The sequence below is a fragment of the Sprattus sprattus genome (genome assembly GCF_963457725.1).
Source record: "Sprattus sprattus genome assembly, chromosome: 11".
Classification (NCBI taxonomy): Eukaryota; Metazoa; Chordata; class Actinopteri; order Clupeiformes; family Clupeidae; genus Sprattus; species Sprattus sprattus.
This window is the reverse complement of record NC_137909.1, coordinates 7,004,875-7,030,073: the sequence shown is the minus strand read 5'-3', so window position 1 is coordinate 7,030,073 and position 25,199 is coordinate 7,004,875. Positions and strand designations below refer to the sequence as shown.

At 41.6% G+C, this 25,199-nt stretch overlaps 1 protein-coding gene across 1 annotated transcript; it reads right to left on the bottom strand.

The window, feature by feature from the left end:
• Positions 1–291: 291 nt before the first annotated feature.
• On the bottom strand, positions 292–25,195 carry edil3b (EGF-like repeats and discoidin I-like domains 3b; the record flags this gene model as incomplete). The annotated part of the gene is made up of 10 exons (XM_080847945.1): positions 292–444; positions 3,831–3,986; positions 5,474–5,658; positions 5,753–5,897; positions 6,379–6,534; positions 7,717–7,898; positions 9,238–9,351; positions 16,203–16,370; positions 22,693–22,770; positions 25,099–25,195. 10 exons carry the CDS (start codon positions 25,193–25,195, stop codon positions 292–294), a joined length of 1,434 nt encoding a protein of 477 aa, XP_080704071.1.
• Positions 25,196–25,199: the final 4 nt, after the last annotated feature.

Sequence of the window (25,199 nt, the reverse complement as noted above, 5' to 3'; positions counted from 1 at the left end):
CTGACAAAACAGACAAAAAGATCTCAAAAGGAAATGACAGGGTTTTCAGGTATTGTGAGCCCAACTGTGACTATCGTATCAGTAAAAGTGAATCACTCAGAACAGACAAGATTCACACCATCAAAGCCTTTCAAAACATTAATTAAAAACCTGGAGCGTACTATCTAATTAAATTACGTGAGAGAAGAACAAACAAAAGATCACATCTGAATAAATGTCTGAATAGACAACCACTGAAGACCACGGTTACAAAGTCTTTTTAACAGTCTCTGGATGAAGAACAGAAGCAGCTCACTCCTCCTCCTCCGTGCAACCAAGCAGTTCCGTTCGTAGTGAAATTCGACCGTACCACGTCCATGGAATGATCCGGATAAACCTGGCATAGATGGGTGGGTCCATCGCATTCTTTCTGTGTGTTTCATTGTCAAAGTTACCTTGGAAAATCTGTTAAGGACAAAGACAGACAACACAAAGTCAACAACAACAGTTGAAGTTTCACTATATGACAATATTTGCAGCTGCAGTTAGATCTATATAATTTCAACATGTTTTACACTACAGGCTATGCCCTTTTCTTTATTACAAAAAAATCCACTAATCAGTGGAAGTTTTAGCCCATCTCTACATCTCCAATGCACCAAACAAGCAGAAAAATCTGGATTTGGGAAGACAGTATGTGTGTGTGTGTGTGTGTATGTGTGTGTGTGTGTGTGTGATTTGCATCGGTATGTATGTTTGTGTACGCATGCACTATAGTGGGTGATTGACTTTGAGACCATCTGGGTGTGCAGGTGTGTGCTTTAAGGTGTGTGTGTGGGGTGGGGGGAGATGGTGGTTCGAGAGAGAGAGTATTGGGGGTCAGCAGGAGTGGACAAGGACATGGGATCACACGTTTCCCTGGGACTCCAAGCGTAGGCGCTGACCTTCATCAGCATGCCTCAGACTGGCCAGCCTTCAGCTCTCCCACAGCTGGGAGGCGGCACACTTAATAAAGCACCCTGGGCCTAGTTAAGAGGTCACCCAGCATGAAAATGAGCCACCGCCACGCAATTATATTCTTTGGCCTATCTCCACTCCTTTTCTCTCTTCTCTTTCTCCAAAAACCCTTTCCCTAGGTTGGAAGGACAGGAGAATAATAATACATGTTTAACAGTTATAATTCAGTTATATTATAGAATCTTATTAAACATATTACTTACTGTGAGAGTTACTGTGGAACAGATTTGAATTAGGACAATACACCAATACAAAAGAAGACTGTTCTTCACATTCTGTCCAAACTATTGATTATCTTTTGAGCATTAGCCTACAATGTGACAACTCCAATACACTTCAACTCTAATAAACCAGTGGGAAACATTCTTGCATTCACAAAGTAGCAAATATTATTTGTCTATATTTAAGTGTGGGTAGGACATAAATACCACCTTGTGCAAGAATGTTTCAGACTAATTGAATTCAGAGTAAATGTTTTATTGCATAAAGCATGAATTAGTACGGTCTTTTTGTTCATAAATTAGTATGGTCGCTTCTTGATCATAAATTAGTACAGTCTCTTCTTGATTTTGCTGCCCTTGAGAGTTTCCCAAAATATCAATATACGGGGCATCCCAACAAAATGAGTCCAGTGTCGCAAAAGCTCATTAGATGTAGCCATTTGAAACGATGACACCATGATGATTTTGCCGTAAATACATTCTGTATTACATATGTATTTGTCATCAAAATATTATACTTATATATAGTATGACTTTGTAGGCCAAATAAACATCGTATGCCTTTCAGTTTTCTCAGGGAAATGGATGTTTTTTGTTCGGATAACGGTTTTGTCAGAGCAAAAGCTTCCATTTTCCAGTCTGATCACATCGTGTTTGATATAGCCATTTACCTCCTCAAGAAAAATAAGATTTTAACCAACTGGACAGCTTTTTAGGGGTATACAAAACAGTAAAGAAATAACACTGTCGTCAACTCACATTTTAAAACATCACCTGTGTAATTCATTAATTAATTTGAGGCATCCTTTATAAATATAATGGTAATAATACAAATGTATATATTATTATGGTTATTATTACTAATATTAGTACTAATATTATTACATGTTTTCGAGTTAATGTTCTGTAAATTGCTTAAGACAAATACTTTAACTATACTGTCCGTCGCAATAGTGTTATAGAACTACAGTTCCAGTTAAAATAATAACTGTAGAATTAGAATATCCAATAAAATAACATTTCATTTTTCTTTTGGATAAACAGAGAACCTGCACCAAATCAGTTTTTGTTCTCTTGGATACACCCACCAAATTAGCTTTTGTTTGCATCCCAGGCAAGCCAAACGACAAGTGCCATGTAAACATGTTTCAAAACATTTCTCAACTGCCACAATTAAAAAAGACAAATACCAAACACAACACAACACAACACAACACAACACAACACCCAATCAAGTAAGCACAGCCCATCGCCTGCAGATGCAGACCTCCTGAATTTTAATGGGAAGGTGAAGAACTACACTGCACACAAACTGTACGTCAATAACAGGACACAAATCACTGCTGATCCACAGAGATGGCCATAAGCAGTAAACAGAGAGGGAACCGATGACTCCTTTAGAGGTGAATGCGGCTATTTTGTGATCATTAAAGGCACCCTGCTTATCTTTTGATTTGACAGGACACCGCCATTAACTCCCAAACATCACCTTGAAACATATTTGGAATTCAATAGGTCGGAAGCACGACAGTTCAATCGATACATAAATGTCTCTGTTGCCATGACAACGGCTCTGCTCTTTGCTAGTAGCTTGTATGCTCTGTATTGAAACCCCTGGACATGTGCAATATTAATAATGGATGATGTTTCAATCATGCAAATATATACAGTGAAGCATAATCTCAAAAAATGTGCTCAGTAGCCTTCAAGAACAGTACAATCCTATTCGCAATTAAAATGAGCATTTGTGAAATATAACAGAAAAATACAAAATAGTGGTGCCTTGAGATATAAATGATACACCTTTCTGTGTTGACTTGTCTAGACTGTGATGAAAAATTAATGGAAGACCCAATTATACCTGAAGTTCACCTATTTTAAAATAGTGAATAGACTTTGATAATGATTTTCAGCAAAAAAAGAATCTTAATGAAAATCTCAATCTGCACATTCATTTCCACCTCAGGCTACACCCTTCTGCTTATGGGCTGAAGACCACACTTTTCTTAGGTGCGGCCTGAGGTGCAAAGAAAAAATCTGCAGCTTTCCGCAGGCAAAGTCATGCTTGACTGCTGTTTCTGGTGAAGTGTTTCTCTGATAAGCTTTTGTCACATCAGCTTATACTGTGTGTGCAGGCCTCCTGCCAGAGAAGAACAGAAGTGATAACTTCCTGGCAAAGGTGGAGAGAAAAGGGCCTGTCAAAAAACTGCTGATGGGCGTAAATATTCTTCAAAGCCCAGCTCAGCTGATCTCCCCTCCTCTCACTCGTGATGAAGCGGAGAGGTGCTGTATTTATAGAGCACTAACAATTCTGAATTTAATTCTTCACTTCATTGCACTTCTTCTCCCTGTCCAATCTGCAGGGTATAGAGATTTGCTGTGCGACAGAAAGATTCATACCCCCTGTCAGACTGCTAAACGCAACACTTACTGAAACAGTTCTGTGCCTTTTAATTAGTGATGCTAAAAATGATATGCAACCACCCCAAAACAGGAGACTGAAGCCTGACAAATGTGACGGTGTGGAGGGTGTGAAAATTGACTCCTAAACAAAAAAAGCAAACATTTAGGAATTAGTTAGTTTTAGTTCGCTAATCAAATGGAAGACATTACCTTGTCCTTCTGTTGTGATTCGTCCTGGTACATTATCCATTTCTCACCGTCGTTGCTGAAAGCCAACTTGTAGGAGCCCACAAACTGCACACGGCCAAAGTCCTTGGCACCCTGGGTGATGATGCCAGTCACTTTAGTGGGGAGCAACATGTCCACCTGAGGGGAACAGCAAAGCCTTAGGCAATGGACGTTTACTTACACTCACATTTACTTACAAATACATACAAACCAAGATTGAGAAAGGGGGAATACAACTTAGCAAAAAAAGGGAAAGAAGGAAAGAGATGTTGTTCATGTTAGCGATATAAATCCAGTACTAAGAAGGATTCTTTTGAAGAAGTATTCTATTGAAGCCCATTTTCAAATAAGAGATAAAAGGATAACTATTTCAAATGACTGCCAATGGACAAAGTGTGTAAATACCAGTTACAACAACAGCAAAGTGAAAAGATCAGAAGATGCCAATTGTTCTTTGTCAAATGTAAACAAACCATGTTGACTAGCGTTGTTTCATGCTTTTGAATGTGCCACAAAGAAGAGAATGAACACTGGTGATCTCAGGATGCTTGTCCTAGGAAGACCTCCGAAGATTAGGGAATGTGAGGCGCCTAAGTAGATTTGCACTTCACTGCTTTATTTTTGTACATAACTGTGTGAATAATGGCGGCTTTGGAATTGCCATTCAATTGGTTCTTTTCAGAACGTCCATGCTTTTATCCAGGAGAAATGCTTCATGTTTCATGTGCATTAGAGCATGGAAAAATAGATACGCTGATGATTAATGTTCAGCCGGTCTGCAGTTCTTAAGCAACCCAACAAGTGATGTTTTACAACAGCAGGCCTCGTGTTTCAAAGGGAACTGTCTCATTAGTGAAACCCTATTAAGATCTAATTTAGCTAGGTTTTGTTTGTTGACTGAAAATGCCTCACTGTCTATGCCATTTAATGGTTGAGAAAAATGGAATGTATCACTCCCTATCTGAGTTAAGAGGATGGCCAAAACAGGATGGCAAAGGAAGGTCATCTCTGTAATGATTGAACATGTGGTCAACCCATCCATATATACTGTATGCTTGGCATTGCGGAATGGTCAGCTGGAACGGAAACTTAGGTAATTCCTCACACATGTCTCTGCATTAACACTTTAAATATACACAACACCACCCTTTAAAGTGACACTATGCAACAATTTGACACTTTTTGAGGTATGGTTTTATAGGCAACCAGTTTTGGTACCATCCTCAAATTCATTTTGATAACAAATGGTCATGTGAAGTACAGATAAACACCTGTGTGTTTCCCACTACCCATCCAGGATATACCCTATGAAGTTCTGTGTACCGGGCTGGAATACCCTGCAAAAATGGAAGAAAAGCTAAATGACATTTTTGTTTAGTTTTTGAGCAGAACTCCTCATTGCTGCCTTAAATATTTCCTCTTCCCACCGTATCTGAGGACATCTCCCTCACTATTCTCAGATTCATCCCAGGGCCTTCATCTTCTCAATCAACACAATACAATTCACTTAACTCCACAGTTAGGCAGAGACACAGACAGCAGAATGCTCAATAGAATTGATTTCTGCATGTGTTATTTATATTAGAATCATTTAGAGGACATATGAAGAATATCATCTTGCTTACTTGTAGCCATTGTGACTGGTCATTGGCTGCAGATGCCCATGCATTAACCTTGCCCTGTTTGTCCAGGCGGGCCTTCCCTGGGCCCCAGGAGAAACTGTCCATGTTCAGCGTCTGGAAGACACTGGAGGAGCTGACCTGGAAGTCTTGGATGTGTCCAGTTTTCATCCCCATTGGCTCAGAGCATCCTGGTATTAGAATGAAAAAGACAGTGGGGTAAGGGCTGTACCTACTGTCTCCTGCTTTCAAATGTGGTCCTTGAAGGAGGAGCCTGCGACTGACCTGTGAGTTCGCAGCCCAGGAGCTCCATGCGAAGGGTGCAGTGTCCCCTGCAGACTTGTGGGTAAATGCGGATGTATTGCGCTTCAATTGGTGGTGTGAAGGAGATGGCGGAAGGGGAGTTATTATCAATATTTCCTTTGAATTCCTGGGGGGGGGGGATGCATAAGTTATGCAAAACACAGCAACTTCACTGTAGTCAAGTAAAGGTAGTTGATAACTATACTATACATATAGGTGATAACTATACTGTAGGTAGGAACATATCTAGATTTGTGTTACAACAATATATTTCGTATAAAACCGAGTTTATTGCTATACTACATTCAATAATATGCTCTTCTGAATAACACAGCAGAATTAGAATAAAGTTCAAAAAGACTGGTTTTCACCTACTGAGCATGTCTATGTCTAACCCTAGATATACAAAATACGTATGTGATGAACACTTCATTAGCAGAGGACCTCATGTATGGATAATTGTCAAAGAACTTTAGAAAATTGTGCCCCCATTTCATCTCTCAGATCAAAAAGGTCCCATACAAAATGTTCCAAGCCAGCAGGATTTCACAGAGGACATGAAGGACAGAAGGACAGAAAACGTCCCTCTTAAAGGACACCATGCTCACCATGTCCCCATCTGATCCCCTGTCAATAAACATGCTCCAGATCTCTCCATCCTCACTGAAGGCCACCTTGTAGGCCTTCACATACTCCGGTTTGCCCATCCTCTTAGCTCCTTGCGTTATTAGACCCGTGATCCTCATCCTTCTCAGCAGATTTATCTAAACACAGTAAGGACAGGACTGATTAGTGATGACTGATGCTCTTTGAAATCGGAGAAGCAATTGCACTTGTGCTCCTAAGGTATGTTTGTCGTAATGCTGTATGAGTTAATTAAAATCCTGTATGCAATCATGTATCCAGAATTACTGGAAAACAGTGATAGACAAATCCGGATGAGGATTTCTGTACCTCATACGCAGAAAATGACACACTTAAATGTAAATATGTGTCTGTATGAGAAAGACAAACTGATACTGAACACAAAAATGAAACAATGGGCTCTTTCCTTGATTTGTTCACACTACACAGCTCAAAGCAATTATTTTATCATTGTCAAAAGTAATTTCCATTATTCTGACAGTCAGTCCTAGCAGAGTTAACATACAGTACAGCAAATTAACCTATTTTTAGTCTTGAATATATGCTCCAGTTAGGTTAGCTTGCTGGTATAAATTTGTGATGTTTTACCACCTCAGGTGAATATGCAGGATGACCTTATGATATACGTTTTTCTGCAATTTAATAGAGTACAGACCGTACAAAGTATTACATAAAACATGTGAATACAAACCAGATAACCAGCTATTTAGTCTCGGACATGCCGCTGTACATCCCCTGACATCAATCCAGCTGGATCTCAAAGCAAGCTCACAGCAACACACCCAGGCAAATCAACAACACTGACACTGGTGGTTTTGTGTGTGTAGCTCGTGGTAGTAAGGCTTTAGATAAACGCTGGCCAATTTACTCATTATGTGTGCAAAGGACATCAGAGTCCTGTCACACTGTTCGCTCTGTGTCTGCTAATCAGATTTGGTCCAATCCCACCTGAACAAGGCAACGTTTTGATGCTATTTGTACTCAAATATAAACCAGTGACTCATGGAAATGGTTTGCAACATTACAACTTCCCTGAAAAAAAAAATATTGGTGTTTTTGGCACCTGGCATTCTAATGTCATCATAAATATTGTTAGTTGTGTTTTATATGTGACAAAACTCATATGAAAGATTTATTATCCGACCCTTATTGCATTTTACACAATGGGTAGAGAGCAGCTGAAACCACCAAAAAGACGGTGTACCAACAGCATTCTGAAATATAAATGTATGTGGACTAAAGTAACAAAAGTTGGGACACAGCATGTGACCCGAGCACCCTATTATCCACAGAGAGCTTACCTGAATCCATGGCCAGTGATCGCTCTCAGAAGCACTCCAAGCGTTCACTAACCCCTTCCTATTGAGGCGGGCGAAGTAAGGGTACCACTTCTGTAGGCCAAACACGGCTCGCTGGGTAGATGAGGCCGTTATCTGCTGGTTTGAGATGATGCCACCCTCCATACCCAGAGGTCCAGAGCATTCTAGGTAAGACCAATATTCGTTCATTAGCATACACACATACATGGACACATTAGGATGAGGGGTGGGGAAGAAGGACAAAACAAGAAAAACAACGATAAAAGTAACGTGTGAAGATAGATAAAAAGAGATATACAAAAAGACAGTGGGATGCAGGGGGAGGGGGAGAGAGAGAGGACAAGGTGAGAGTGAAATCAACATTGATACACCAAAAGAATATCTCCATATACCACAACATGGCTTGGCCTTGACTGGTGAGAGATCGTCGATTCGGCTGTCAATCGTCCCGGTCACTGATACAGTATCAGACCCTGACTTGGAGTCTTTTGCCACCTTGCCCTCATCCAGCGTGTCAGGATAACCTGACCTGTTGAAACCTGCATCCTTGCTTTCCTCTATGAAGGATGTTTGCCTGCAGCGGCTACACAGCGACAGGTTTGCATCCCTGCATTCGGTTTTGGAGGGTGTGGTGTCTCTGCTATCGATCGACACGCCATCTTCACTTGCGAACGTATCTTTCCTTCTGTTTACCTCGTTCTCATTTATCCAGATGCAACTCGAATCGCCGTCTGTTTGCTCAGTCTTTCTGTCAGGTGGAGAGTTTTGAGCATCTCCTAAGTCGAGGCACAGAGACGTCTGGGACTTGGAGGGGAAGAGTCCCTTGAGGCTCGCTCTCAAGGAGCTCCGGCTACCCTGCTTGGAAAGCATCGCAACACCACTCCCTGCCAGGTTGGCAACTTTAAATACTCTCTTCAGAAAAACACGTAACAGAAAGAGCATGCTTCCAATCTGGGACTAATTTAATTGTGAGCTTGTGTGGATGTGTTAAGCTTCAGATTGCACCATCCTATTTAATTCCCCCCGCAAATGTTATCACCAAGAAATGTTTCTACAGAAAAGACATGGTCTGGTATGCGTCTCATCTTTAAAAACACAGTTTTAAAAGCTACAAAGTGGAATTGATTTTTAATAACACTCTATAGGAAATGTAGTACATGGTGAAGATACATTCCGCTGGTTAAAAAAAAGGGAATTAAATATTTCAGGTAATTTAGAGGACACGGTTTGGCAATCAGATGTACCGTACTGCACCGCACTGATGTTTTGCATGGTTTCATCTGAACACTCTCCAACTCGCTGACTGCAGCTCTTTCTGAGTCATGTAGCCAGTGAACAGTGACATTCCTCTGACAGTTCCCTGCAGAATGAGTAATGTCTTTACAATGGGAAGAAGATGAAATGGTCTTTCAAGTGAATCAAAAGGAAAATAAATGGCATGCAAAGTAAGAGATCTCCGTTTGAAAGAGGTATTAAATTAGTATATTTAGATACAGAACTTACTGTACTGACAGTTCCTGCCCATGAATTCTCCAGGGCATTTGCAGGTGTAGTTAGCCTCCAAATCTGTACAGATTCCTCCATTTTTGCAAGTTTTTTTTGCACACTCATTTATATCTGCAGAACAAAAAAACACTACATTCAAACATTTCCAATGACAAAGCATGCATGCATTGGCTTACTCATAGTAGGTCCAAGAACTAACTTCTGGCCACACAAAAACACAGATGATTTTGCGTAGACTTGGCTGTTGACACTCAAAAACTCCCTCACAGCCTTGATCACATCTCTCCAGGCTAGCAGTGCAACCAGGCTGCCAATTACAGCAAAAGACTTCACTTGAAAGCTGCTACAGCTCCACACAGACACATCATGACATTTTATGTACTCCAAACCAGGCAATTAACACATACACTCGGCATGGTTCTAGGTATATGTGGGTTCTTGTTTTTAGCCCTGGGGCTACTCTAGCACAATAACTGGCAATCCCCTGCCACTTAGCTTTTTGTAGTGTCTCTATATGTTTCTCTCGCCGCCCAAACTGTGTCAGTTTGGTCTCATTTGTCTCTGTCGGAGAGGAAGAGAAACAGACTTGTGGCTCTGAAGGGGGTCCTCGGTAGACGGCTGTCATGTGTGATTCATGAGGATGCTTAGTGCGTGCTGAGAAGATCCTGTCTCACGAGCCTGGGATGACCAACTAACGCTTGACTTCAGCGGGGTAAAACCGCTTTGAAGCATATCCTTCCACTGCCATGGGGGCCGTTCATAGGAATCTGCCTGGATGTTGCGGGAAGCCACAAACTGCAACTCTTAACTTCCTGAGATTTGGGGGGGAGGGGAGCGGAGTGGAAAAACTCCAGAGACTTGTTATGGAAGGGAAGTTGTGGGGTCACTCATGCTGAAATCACAGGGACCAGCGATGGCAACGTTTTCTCTTCTCCACCAGGCCCACAATGTGAGCCGTCATAGCCTTGAATCTTCCACAACACACTCCCCACCCCCCACCCTGTGGGAGATGCCATCCTGTAACAAGCCAGCAGAGGGCAGGGCATGCAGCCACGGCTGGAAGACGCCTCTGATTCATTTGCTGCACTGGGCTTTCTACTGCAACACAATCATCAGCTTCTTAAAACATGGATTTGTCAGGATGATGTTTTTTAAAACAAAAGGTTTGGTTAAAGACAACCAACCGCATTGTCACGCAATCCCTTTAAACTGAAAGCGTCAGACGAGATTACAATGTAAAAAGATGGCAATATCGTTGTGGGTTCTAAACAGTTTTATAAAGAATAAACGGTAGTGCTTCTTCCGTTGTTTAAAAGGTTAAGTTTGCTGAAACATAATTGTAGCTGTAATAGTCAGACCTGTTTAAAATGGCCTTTCACATCCCTTCAAACACTGTTGTATTGTAAACTAGACGTAACGCAAAGCGTTACAAAATATGACCGGCGAACTGTTCAGTAGGTTTTGGCACAGAATGAGTCATGGTTGTCAGTGTGTTTGTGTGTTTTTATGTGTTTTGTGTGTGTAAATTGGTTTGTGTTTCATTTTTATGTATTATAGGAATTATTTGTGATAGATTTTTGATGATTTGGTAATGTAATGTTTTGTGTACTACTTTTTTGTGGATTGTTTTGGTATATTTTTCTTTTCAATGTAGTTTGTTAAAACAGGTCACATAAAGAGGTGTGGAAACAAAGTGAAGTTTCCAACCACCAACAGGTGGCGCTATAGGTGATATCAGTCAGGCATATGTACAGGCATATGTACAGGTTTGGGCCAGCGTCCACCCTAAGACATTTTCTCTGGATCAAACAATGTTCGCAAGAGTTATAAGAGACTTTGTGTTTTGTGGCAAGCAATGGCAAGTTGGCAAAGTTTGAGGGTCTGCCACGCCCACACCTTCCGACTAATGAGAAAATCCAATATAACTTTTAGTCGCCCATGGCTGAAGAGTAACCTGACCACATATTTCAAGGCGTTACCATTAAATCTGTCGGAGGAGTTCGATCAGATGTGAGGTGTGCAAACGCCGTCAAAACGCATCTTCCACTCAAAATGGCCAACTTCCTGTGGACCTGCCACCATGGCGTGACGAGACTTTTTGGTGCGTCCAAGCATTATGAAGACGTGTACCGAATTCCGTCAAGCTACGCCAAAATAACCCCAATGCGCAGGGTTTTTTGCAATGTTCTAGGGGGCGCTACAGAGCCATTTTGCTCCATCCATGGAAGATGGACGGTTACAGGCTTGATGTCCCTGGCAAATTTGGTAATTTTTCGAGCACTTTGACATATATTCGATTAAAACACCTCATTTTTGCTTTTTAATTTTTAACTAGGTGGCGCAATACATGTAATGACTGGTTATGGTATGGGTTGACATGGCCCCTTAACACAAACATACAAGAACAATTTGGCCCTCCAAGGCCCTACGGTTCTCGGGATATTCGAAGAAAACTGCGTCGCGCCACCTACAGGCCAGTTGGTGTACAACCATATCAATCAATTTATTGCATGCCCCCCCCCGTGAACGGAATTCCACGAAACTTAACGTGCAGTCAGAAGGTGTCATAATGATCCCACACATTTGATTTCGTGCAGTTCTGACCTTGTCAACTTACAATTAACAACACTCCATTTTTGCTTTTTCATTTGTAACTAGGTGGCGCTATACATGAAATAAGTGGTAGTGGAATGGTTGACGTGGCCTCTTAAGACCAACCTACAAAAAAAATGTGGTCCTCCTTTTTTCGACTTATTCACAGAAAACTGAATCGCCCCACCCTCTTTAAAACGGGTCCAGTCCGACGGGGGTGCAACGGATCAAAACGAAAATCAATGGTTCCACGCTAATATAGTGGGGCTACATGCCCACCAAATTTCGTGCACCCCGGTGTTTCAGTGTCCCGGGAATCGTTGACAGAAAATCGGCAAAAAAAAAAAAAACTTGCGCTGTCGCGCGGCGGTCATAATAAGGGTAGCCTGAGATTTTGCTCTCTTAGATTCCATGAAAATCTAATGTTATTTTTATTGAGATTCATATAGCCCATCTGGCATAGGATTCTTTTTGGATGTCAACTGTCCAAACATGCATAGCATGATTAATTCATCTATCTATAAATCCAGAAATCTCTGTGTGTCAGTCTGTCCGTCTAGGGCGTATCTCCCTGACGGTAGTTACGTCAGTTATGAGATTTCGCAAGTAGCTTACGCATGTCATGAACCTGTGCATCCTTGATTTTGAAGATTTTTGAATTCTTAGTTCGCGAGATATTTGTATTTTACCGTTTCCCGTAGGCACTAATGGGTTATCGTTTCCCGTAGCACCGAAATGACGTCACAAATTACGTCACAAACAATATTAGCGGTATTAAAACTATCCTGCCTTCACTCAAAGTTCAGAATAGCGTTGGATACGATAAGGAGGTCCGCATTCAAATTCTTCTTGGTGAACAGATACAGACTTTTGCTCAGGTAATCTTAAGACAGTGATTGATTTTATCTATTCGTTTATATAAGCTTCTTTATATTAAGTTTCAAAGTAATGTCTAGAGTTGTACAGACATCTAACAGACAGGGAATAGTAATCCATCAAAATATTCATATTGTTTATTAGTATAGCGTATTTTTACAGTACATTTCTGCACTTATTTGACTTACAACTTGGCAAACTCATTTCATAAGCATGGTTGAAATGTAACTGTGATTACAGCACTTATTCATGGCATATGCAAAACGCATGAATTTTACTCTATACAACTCTCTCTCTGAATTCATAGTTCGCGAGATATTTCTATTTTATCGTTTACAAATGGTAGCTTATTGATAAGCCTCGGAGGCTTTCAGATTTAAAATCCATTGCTTTCCCGTCTGTTGCTATGGAGTCCACGAAATACGCGCAAATCTCGCTGTAAGTTATGTTGGGCCCACGTCGTCATGTTATCCTCCCAGTCCTGCACTGAATTCGGGTGGGGGATAGTAACGCCATCTCCATTCAGAGTATTTAAACTGTGTTCCCATTGTTAGGACATAATTAGATTACGATCTGTCTGAGAATGGGCTGTCAAAGCTAGCATCATCGAAGTCATACAGTAGCCTACAGTACAGTAGGCTACATACATTCAATAAAATGAACCTACATTTGAGTCCAACTGCATGACCATTCTTACCCTACACTTACCCTTACAATAAAGAAGTGATCCTATTTCAACCATAACTTAATTTTAAATAATTTCTTTCTTTATGACATTTAGTTTATAGTTTAGACAGCAACTTTAACATCTATATTCAACTGCATCCACTACATAATCTCAAACTTTATTTGTTGGTATATCTCCAAAAAGGCTATACAACATAAAAACATTTCTTAATGAAAAGGAAACATGCATCACAATAATACTTCAGTGTAACATGTACCTATGTGGAGTGCAAATATGTCTTGCTATTACACTACCCAACAGCTACACCTACGTCTGCTAACACTACAGAATGCATAATTCCTACGGGCACTGCACTTGTGTGTTTAATGAAACACATTCACTTCGGAGCTAGGTGTTGATACGAAGAAGGTTGAACTGTTAAATGTTTCAGCAGACATTCTAGCACTTGCTGAGGTGTGACTTTAAGGCAGGAGAGATAACTCCACTTCACCCCATTCCCAAATAGCATAGTTGACATAGTTGCTGTGTGGGGGCAACCGCTAATTCTCTTGTAACTATGGCATTCAACATTAACTAGATTGAAATGTTATCCTTTACATTGATTTTTTTACTTGGAATTATTCAGGGAACAAACTGTGGGATATTTGGTGTTGTCAGTGCATCCAGAACCCCAGCAGGACAAAACAGGTGAGGGAAAGCTGAGCATTGGATCAAAAGGTGAGATGGGACATAATACGAGGCTACTGGTGACTGTTTGCAATCAGCTACTGTTAGACCAGGTAGTATTCATATTGGCATCTTTGCAGTGAGACAAATGTTAGAGTAGTCAGGCTAATTCATTATTTAAAGGCTTTGCCAACTATGAGAGCTAGCCTTTGTTCACTCATCACTTTCCCACTGAGAATGAGTTCAATACCGTACACCCTCAAGCAAATCATTCTATGGTAGGTCTAGTTGACATGTAGACGTTACGCAAAAAAACATGTGGGACGCTGAGGAGTCTTCAAACTGTGAATGTTATGAATATACTTAGACACAGATTTATCAGTTGTATCTAAGCAACAGGATGTGCTAACACTCATTCTGCCTAAATATAAATGTGGAATGCAAGAGGTCCATTTTCTCTGGTAAATATTTGCCAGCTGCAAATGTACAGATCCTGCAAACCAAACAAAGCAGAGGAATACTACGCACTGTAGTAGTCCCATGCTTTATTGACAATACCACTGGAAACCAAATGTTTGTCAGTAACTGAGCACATTTCTACAGTGCTAATGTAGTCAATAGCTGACATTTTCCCCAGGTTTTTCCCTTGCAAAGCAATCTCATCTGCCCCATACCATCACATATTTACAGAGGGTTTGTTAAGAAATGTGATTTGAGAAGAGTTGATAAGTACATTTAAACAATAAAATGCTTCTATTTCTTTTCTGAATGTATTGCTTTGCTCATCCTTCTGCCTAAAAAAACAAAACAAAAATACAACACACTAACAAGGGAAAAAAACATCTTGGGCACTGGTTACCACTGGTTCCTACTCTCATTAGGAAAAAGGTCAGGTCTAGCACAGCTATGCCTGACTGTCTGAAACCGATTACCATTCGGCGGTCGGCCTCTTCCACAGTCTTTGTACAAGATTGTACTGACCCTCACAAACATAATTACGTTACCCCATGGAGGGTAAAACACATATCCATGAATCCCCCACCAAAGCGTTCTCTGAGAATATCTACCTGGCTGCAGGCGTATGATTTGCGTGTGTATTTCCTTCCCTGATGGATGGCAAGAGAGATAATCATAGCCACATGTCAGGAGAGATATAGACACAACGTATCTCTCTTTACTGCCATCGTGCACATGGCTCTAATGTTATTTAAGCCATGCCACCAGGAGCTTGCAGAGCAAAGCCATTAAGATTGAGTCAGCCTCCATCTACAGCCATGTGGGTATGTGGTAGCCATGTAGCTCCAGAGATGAATGCCTCTGTGTTTGCTGGTGTGTGGAGCGCAGCTCATCATAATGTCTCATCCAGCAGACAAAGGCTCCCTAAGCCAACAGGCTGTGGGGAAAGGATCTTCATCAGGCGGGCATCACTCTGCGTGAATCTGGATGAAACAACTCAATTAAAGCATAACTCCTGGCCTCGGGTTGCCATGTTTTCTGGAAGCCGCTGTTCAATCTATTACACAGTTGGCCTCTGAGGACATTTCTTTAGCGGCTGTGGCATCTTTGCATTAAATATAGACCACGGAAGACAGCAGGCAGAGAGAGCGAAGAAAATTAAGGTCACCGATGCAAATGTAACGGTGGGCCCCATTCGTGCTCTGGATAGATGTGGCACACTTTCCCTGGTGGGGAGAGGAATGCATAATTCATACTCTGTGAGATTATCAGCTATTCTTTGGAGTAAGGGAGCGATACAAGGCCTGTTGGATCATGGGCAAGCCCACAAGAGTACTGAGTTCTCCAATATGCTAATAAACCCTGTCCTAGAATCAGTTTCTTATGTCTTGTAGGCCCGATAGGATAACACTGATTGATTTTACAGACACAAGTCCTTTTTTTAACTATGAGGTCTTGTGGGAGTTGGCCTGATCTAGGAATCATAAAAAGATGTTTGTGCTGCTATCACATCTAGTAGACTGAAGATATTGGAAAAGGCAAAAGCAAGAACAGAGCAAGAACTAACCACACAAGTGTTTAGACAACAGCCCAACAAGAAAAATACGTGCAAAAATAGAACCAACCCAAAGGTCACACAAAGTGAAAAACATGCATTCTTAGTCCATATATTCACAAGCCTTACTGTGTTGGCAGAGGACTCCGTCGAAGCCAGGAGGACATTTGCACAGATACCCAACAAAGGAGTCTCCCCTCTGCTCCTCATTGGTCTCACAGACTCCCCCATTGTGACAAGGGTTTGGATGACAAGGCCCTACAGGTGACAAAGAGATGTTCACAACATCACTGAATACTAGGACATACCTGCTAAACACTGAAGGTGTGGCACACTGAGAACACAAATGATCTGCCTAAATGAGCTGGGAGCAGCTTGACCCAGGCTGAATCATTTTCATAGTGGTGATTCATTGTTAACTGCCAGAATGCCTTGGAGTCGGTTATTGTTCAAACAAGTGAGCCATAGAATTTGGGAAATCATGACCATTAGGAAAAACCAGAGCTGTTGTCATGGGCGGATAATGAGTATTTGTGCATTTATTTCAGAAAAGAAACACACCAAGATAAGAAAAACAGCAATTATTCAAAATAAAAATTTGCTTTCTCTTTGGGTAGGAAGCATGCCATTTGGAACAATTAAAATGAACACATCAAACCTAAATATACAGAGATGCCAGCGTAGGCTTTGTGAAGCCTTATAGTGCTTAGAGGCACCAGCAGCCATGATACTGATGAGTCTTCTTAACTTCAGCACAGATAAGTGTCATGGCACGCTGCCTTTGGGCAACACTTTCACAACAAACAACTGTCAGCTCGTTGCTATTTTCAGCTATCATTTAGCAACTGCCTTTCTTCCTAAAATCTCAAGCAAAGCAGAGGACAAAAGGTTGTTGGACTTCAGGAATGGTAATTCCCTGCTGTCTAGCCAGCTTGTGCTTTTGACAGTCCTAGCATAGCTTGCTCCTATGAAACTACAGAAACCATCAGATAAATCATTCAATGGTAGTGGAGCTGAACAGCATGTGAATCCAGCCATCCAACTCACAATCTTATCATGATGCACACAAAAGGGGTGGTCCAGTAGTTCACTCATAAACCATGCTGTGCTGTTGACCATAAGTCATGGTTATATGTTGTGAGGTTGGCCGTTCTGTTACTATTGTAATCTTGAGCATTAAAAGGCACAGAGCAAAAATGTTGAAAAAACCTGGACTGGACTCTGACAACTTCAACAACTACAGGCCTATTTCCAACTTGCCTTTTCTCTCCAAAGTTTTTGAGAAGATAGTGGCAACTCAACTCCAGGATCACCTGAAGGCCAATGATCTCTTTGAACCATTCCAATCTGGATTCCGTCATATGCATAGTACTGAAACGGTCATGATCAAGATTACTAATGATCTCCTCTGTGCAGCTGATGATGGACTTATCTCCATTCTGATTCTCCTTGATCTCAGTGCAGCCTTCGATACTATCTCTCACCATCTTCTGCTGGAACGTCTAGCTCAGTGGTTCTCAACCTTTTTTCAGTGATGTACCCCCTGTGAAATATTTTTTGAGCCAAGTACCCCCTAACCAGTGCAAAGCATTTTTGGTTGAAAAAAATATGTAATACACAGCGCTATGCCATCATTGTCTGATTTATTAAACTGTCACCACTGAAGATTGAACATTGTTGCATTGAACTGAGTGCGTTTGCAATTACATTTTAGTACGAAACTTGTGCTTGTGCTTCACTGAAAATCTTTGTCAGTCTTGGTGGCAGGGAGGCAACTGCTGTGATCAAGCTCTTCTGCACAGTCTGTTTCTCTGCTTTGTTTTGATCACAGTCATTGCAGAGAAAGAGGCCTCACATAAATATGTGGGTAGTAGGGCAGGGTAAGGGTAGTAGCTGCTCCAAAGCGCTCTCTCCCAGGTCAGGGTGCTCCTGTGTGAGTGTGGATGTGGCAAACTTCATCTGGAGGCCACGGTCAGATGACACTTCCAGGAGTGTTTCCAGATTAGTGACAGGTAGCTTACTTCCACATGCTTCGGACAAGAGAAATGGGGTTTTCACCCAATCCAGCTGTGTAGACTTATCCTCCATATCAGGAAAGTAGGACATTGAAAAATAAATGTTTTAACCAAATTGGTCAAATGTCCCACGATGTCCAACTTGACTGGAGCTCTGTCCACATCCTCACTAGAGAGAAAATCATCCATCTGAGCAAAGCAGGTAATATTCCCCTGTGCAGAGGCTCTTCTCCACAGCTCTGCTTTCTTCAGGAAGCCTCCCACCTTGTCATACAGTTTTAAAATGCTGGTGTCCTTTCCCTGCAGATATATTCAGTTTGTTCAGTTTGCTGAATATATCTGCCAGATAGCACATATTTGCAACTGTGTGGCATGGGGAGATCTGTGCTCAATCAGAAAGGTGTGTACTTCAGATCGTAATTCCAACAGCCGTTTGAGTATTCTCCCTCGAGAGAGAGCCAACGCACTTCTGTGTGCAGCAGGAGTTGTGTGTGTTCAGGTCCCACGTTTTCTTGAAAAAAAAATGCGATTATTATACAGTTACTTGCCAAAACGATAGAAGACATTCCTCCAGAATACCTCTTTTTAAAGAGTTTGTTGCCATTTCGTGATTTCCGCTAAGAAAAAAATAGTTTTTCACACAAATGCGTACCAACCCACCTTCTGACTTCAAGTTTCAGTGACCTTCCGTTACGTCACTACTTACGGAAGGATACTTGCGGAATGAATGAAAGATGTGAATTAGAAGCAAAAAACCTGTTGCCAATGGCAGCGGTCATAAACTTTTCGCAGCAGTGAAAATCAAGAAATTACAAACCTGTGAACGTAGACATTTAACCCACATATGGATACAAATCAACAGAACTTTTGGAACATTCTGAAGAGCCGTATAATAATTATTTTTAAAGGATTTTTGAATAGAGGCTAATTTTAAATATATCTTAAAAAAATCTCACGTACCCCCTGGACTACCTTCACGTACCCCCAGGGAGAGTACTGCTGTGACAAGAGGGGTGCCCCAGGGGTCTGTGTTAGGCCCTCTGTTGTTCATCATCTTCCTCCTCCCACTTGGCACTATCCTCAGGCAACATGGTGTTCAGTTCCACTGTTATGCTGACGACACCCAGCTCTAACTTTCAACAAAGCCCACTGCTACTCTTCCACCAGCTGTACTTACTGCCTGCCTCCATGGCATCAACTTATGGATGACACAAAATTACCTGGTTGGCTCCAAATCAGCTCTTGCTAAGATGGAACCTTTCACCATATGTGTTGATAGCAGCACCATCCCTTGCTCCAACCAGGTCAAGAGCCTTGGTGTCATACTGGACAATACACATAAACAGTATGTCAAGAAGTGCCTTTTACCATCTAAGGAACATTGCACGGCTTCGCCCAGCGCTCACCCAGCAGAGTGCAGAAGTCCTTGTGAATGCATATGTGACATCCCGCCTCGACTACTGTTATTCCATCTTGTCTGGAATCCCAAATAAGCTACTCCACCGGCTCGAACTCATCCAGAATTCTGCAGCAAGGATTGTAACACGCTCTAAATCCATCAGCCATGTAACACCATTGCTTATGCAACTGCACTGGCTTCCAGTAGCCTACCGAATTAACTTTAAAGTCCTGCTCCTCTCTGACCTCCTGGAATCTTACACTCCTGCCCGCTCACTGAGATCCTCCTTAGCAGGCCTACTGCATGTCCCTAAGGCGAACCTCAGAACCCTGGAGAGAGGGCTTTCAGCCACATCGCCCCCAAGTTGTGGAATTCACTGCCAGACTACATCAGAGACTGTGACTCAATTACTGACTTTAAAAGCAGACTTAAAACTAATTTCTTCAAGATAGCTTATGGACTGACTTTTATTTTTCTTATTTTTATTTATTTCTATGTGATGACTGTAATTCTAACAACCTGTTTGTGAAGTGACCTTGGGTGTCATGAAAGGCGCTTTAAATAAAGTATTATTTATTATTAAAAACAAACATAAATCCGTACTCAAACAGTTCTCAAAACCTAGCCAACTAGTCAATCAGTATCCAAAGTGGGCTAAAGTACTTCTGTTCAAGGTAGCAATACATTGCTAAGTCAATACGTTTCCTTGAGTTTGGTTACAAGCGGTTAACAAAAATGTGCTCACCCCCTCCCCCTATTTCCGTACCGGTGCTCAGGTGCCTATAGCCACTCATTAATTTCCTACACCATTACTCACGTGACTTGCCTACAGTCCCACAAGTGCCAAAATAAAAGCTCCAGTGCAGCGACACATACAAAACTCAGTTGTATATGGCCGCTACAGAGATGGCATCTAACGTCGACCACAACACCCAGAGTCTGTCCAGATTCCCTTGCTGCTTCACAGAAGATCACAGGGCGACAGGGTAACAGATGAGTCATATGTGTTCTGCTTCAACTGTCACAACATCCAGAGCTCCCAGCGAGAGCAAGCAACCCTCTGTAGCTTCATCACCGCGTCTACAACACCCTCGAGCATGACCTGCAGCTGCACAGGCCTTTTCTGCCCCATAGGGAGAGCTTTGTGTACATGAGTCCCGGGGCACTGAAAGACAAGGGGGCCCTTCTAGTGCTGATCCAGGACGCGGACACCATGCGTTGTGGGGTGTGGAGTCTGCTGTGTCTGGAACGGCATGATCTCCTATGTAAAAAGGCTCTTTCTCCTTAAACACACTACAAAGACTCATTTGGGACTTCAGCTCAAGCTCACTCAGACACACAAAGTGTTTTTTGCAAGTCACATTTGGCTCTGCAGTGTACACAGTATTGCATTCAACTGTGTTCCTTGACTTAATCTTCTAGAGTGCTGCTGAGCATGCTGTGGTGGTCGCTCATGGTTACGGTGGACTGGCATTTGTGGATCTCCTGAGTGGAGAGCCATGTGTCAGCAGTTGCCTTCATAGACTCCTCCCACAATGTGTGGCACCAACCCCTGAGGGTGGATGGGCGTGGATGGCTCTGTGCCCACTCTAGGAGGTGGGTGTTGAGCAGTAAACCCATGAACGGGCCAGTGGGCACCCTAAGGACTGACATGCAGCTTTCCGCCGGCACCCTTTGCCACGACAGTGCCTCAGCTGCCTGCATGGAGTCTGTGTTTAGATACTCCACCAAGTCAATAAGACCCAGACCATCACCTACTATGGTGAAATCTGTGAGTTTGTTGTACACTGGAGAGTATCATACCACAATAATGATCAATAAAACAAAGTTTAAAAGAGTTCATACATTTATTGTAATGATCTAATCTTAAAAATTTAGGTTTACCAAAGAATCAAGCTAAGATTAGAGCCATCAATATTGGGCCATTCTGACACATGAATAAACTCAAACTTAAATGTCATGTTGGGTTGTTTCCATGGGAAACAAAGGGTTCATCAGTTTCAGACAACTGACAAGTTTGTTCATTTCTTTATCCTACACTAGATGCCATGGTACAGTCGATTGTACTTAGGAATGTTTCTAAGGGGGTCTGAACGATTAGCTTTCCTCTCATGGCTCCTCGATAGTTCGCCTCTGAGCTGTGGCTGACCCCTGACCGACAGATAGCTGCTGCTTGACACACACATTGTTGCAAATTGTACATCATAAGCTACATAAAGTACATATTATAGGTTCAATAATATAAGACAGATGATAAACATTGACACATGAAACACTGTTCGCCAATCGCCTATCCCAATGCAATCTTGTCTTGTTGTACTCGATTTTTTGTCAGATCTAGCTGACTGAATGAATGAATGGACACAATCTCTCGTGCTGCATATTCCAACAATCAAAATACTAGAAAGACGGCCATTCTAGAACATCTTTGAGCTGTGAGCTAGAGCTTGCCCCACTGGCTGCTGGCTGGCTTGTTTGAGCCTGTGTTGTGTAGGGTACGCAACTGAACGTTTGGTCATTGTTTTTTTGTGCTATCTTTATTTAATTTGCATCCCGGGTCTGTTGTTGGTCACAATGAAAACCGGGGACAGCTCCAGCCGGGGACAGGCCACCAAAAAAGGGGACAGTGACCCTAACACAAGTTCATATTCACTTCTCAAATTAGAGAAGGCTAGGATAGTTCAAAGCTTGGTTTACTGGCATGAGACCTCCCATGTTTTACCCCTGTCGAGGAGGTTTGCGCTCCATAATATCCCTTCAATCAATTCAGTTTGGTGGGAATACACATCATCCGTGACTTTATTGTTATGGAAGGCTGAATGTGACTTATTGTTAATGAAAATGTGTAACCTATCTTAATTTTTTTACGTGATACATTAATGGGATTAGTATGTGAAAAGAAATGAGAGAGGCACCTGATTGTTAACTGCAGGGCTGCAGAAATGTAGCAAAATCAATGTTTAAGCTGGTTAATATCTAGGAAATTACTATATTGCTATTTTCCGGATATAAGGTGAAGATACTGAAGAATTGTCTGATTATTTAAAGATATAGCCCACTGTAAAACACACACCCAGGCCTTCAAGACCGTGACAAGCCATATTCATTGCCACTGGCTATTCCAACCCTCTGTTTAATCTTGGCAATATCACACAAGAACACTTCCACATAACAATATATTCAGAGGCGCTGAGCTCATACTCACATGTCAAACCAATCTCTCCGGACAGTGAGCTGAGGCAGTCTCCCCCATTTCCACACAGAACGGGCTTGCACACTTTCCCTGTGCAGGATGAAGAAGACAGGAGGAGAGAATGAATCTCCTTATCACAAAGGGGACATTTACCACTGAGCCAGTGTCAGACAAGGGAAACATGCTGTTATAGATGCTCATTAAATCACCTGACGTGAGATTAAGATTATCACCATGAAACGCTGCCTGGATTTGACATGATATCAGATTAAAGTCAGTTTAGAAACACAGTATGCAGTGTGATTTCTATCTCTGCAATGTAAAGAAACGAAAGACTGTGCACTCAATCAGTTTCAGTCTTATCTGCATGTTCATGTGCACTCCCATTTTCACATTGTTTGTATATCTTTGAGCAGTGTCTTTTCCAGATTTGTTTTCCTTCAGAATCACCAGCCTTCTCATGTTGCCGCACATCCTCCGAGGGACTCCACTACAAAGCTGATGTACCTTAGAACTTAAAATACATGTATTCTTTCATTGCACTGTTTTGAAATCCTGAAAAATCCAGGAGAGTCGAGGTCTTGCAAAAATGCATTCCCTCTTGGGAGAACAAGCTGGGAACCAGTGAAGAAGATGTCTTTTTTAGAAAGAGGAAGGTAAAAAGTCCACTGCAACCCAAGGGGGGGGGGGGGGGGGGGGAACTCAATGTTCATTTGCATATATCACAAAGACTCAGAGCCAAAGCTCTACCCCACCCTGGGTTTAGCTGAGTTTGTTTTATCATGTGGATGAATGTTCCATGTTGCCAACGTGAGAATGATTTAATGCTTCAACATCTCTAATGAATATGCCTGCGTTCATTTATTGAATCAACCTGTTTTTGGCTAAAAGTGCCTATGTAGCAGCCTGGTTTCACTTCAGCCAGGAACTCAGATCAGTGAGGTAAAAAGTTACCTTCCACTGGGGAAAAGGTTTATTTTGAATTTATCTCCAGAAGTCGTCATGGTAAAAAGTGCAGCATTGAGACAGTGTATCTGTATCAATTTGGTTTCAGATGGTAACTACAGAATGTCAAAAGATTATGATGTAAGGTTTTGACTGAATTACCATAAACACCTCTGTAATGGAATTGTATATTTTCTCTTAATGAAATTTACTTTCTGAAGCATTTCATTCAGAAACGTATTCCAGCATTTACTTTAATCAAAATATGGACATGTGGGTAGACTTTACAGGCAAAATATAATGAGTACTAAGGTAAATGCTTATTGAACACTCCCCACTCTTGCAACATTCACATTCAGATTCCAGCTGAAATCAATGCACAACTATACTGATAAAAAATAGATACCTCCCTTGCTGGAAAGCCTCCAGCAGTAATAGTTTAAATATGTAGTGCGGACGGTTACAGTGAATGTATTCCCATCTCAGCTAACACTGAATTTAACCCATTATCCCTCAGAATGGCAGCCATAGATTAGTGTTTAACACTTCTGTCATGCTCCAGACATCATTTTTTAAACAGAAAAATATCCTTATCTAAATAAATTAAGTTGTGAAGGTTCCTGTAAGCCTATAAAACAATGGTCCACAGAGCGCAACCAATTCAGCCAGTAATTCCAATGGCTTCTCGGAGAATCACTGGAGTGTTGTTAGAACATCTCATAACTAGACACACAGGCAAGGCAAAAAAGAAGTTGGTATATCTTCACTATTTTTACACACAAAATACAGTATACTTGTATATAGGCCTACTTATATATCCATATCATCTTAGCCTATTGTGGCTCATGACACGCTGGAAAACGCACGTATATTCAGCTTCGTGTAGGCAATTTCTCGAATACAATTCCACGGTGGTGCTGAGGCTTAGTTTGACCTCAACTCGCTCCACCGGTATACAACAAAATGTTGATGAACTCTTCGAATGAAGAAACGTGTGGTCTTTCAACCTTAAAGATATAAACAATGCTGAGACCTATAACAGGCTGTTATGATTGCTTTATGCTTTAGTAACGTTAGTAACGTAGCCTATACTATTGCTAAACTAAACGAGCAGCCTGACACCATTTCTATACAGTAACAATCTAGTTAATAGTTAATTAATGACGATAGGCTACAAGTAAAGCTGAAAATAGCATGCAGTCTTTGTTCAGCGAGTTGCTTAGATTAAGTCCTCTCCATTATACATGGCGCATACAAGTGCCCTAACTTAAATGAAACTACTACCCCACATGCATTTTGGAAAAATAACATCTATACATCGCAATGAAACTCTGAAAGTCTGAGCATATGGTGCATAACTCTTAACTGCTTTCTGTGAGATATAGCCAGAATATCACCGGCTAGGCTGAATGTATGACCTCTTCAAAAGTCTTGCTAGCTAGCGACTATGTTCACCATAGTATTTACACTCACCATTCATCGGATGTGGGACAGTTGCGCTAATGCGGAGAACCACGACCAAAAATAAAGGTACCATTTCGTACACTTTCCAAAGTATAATTTTCATCATAGAC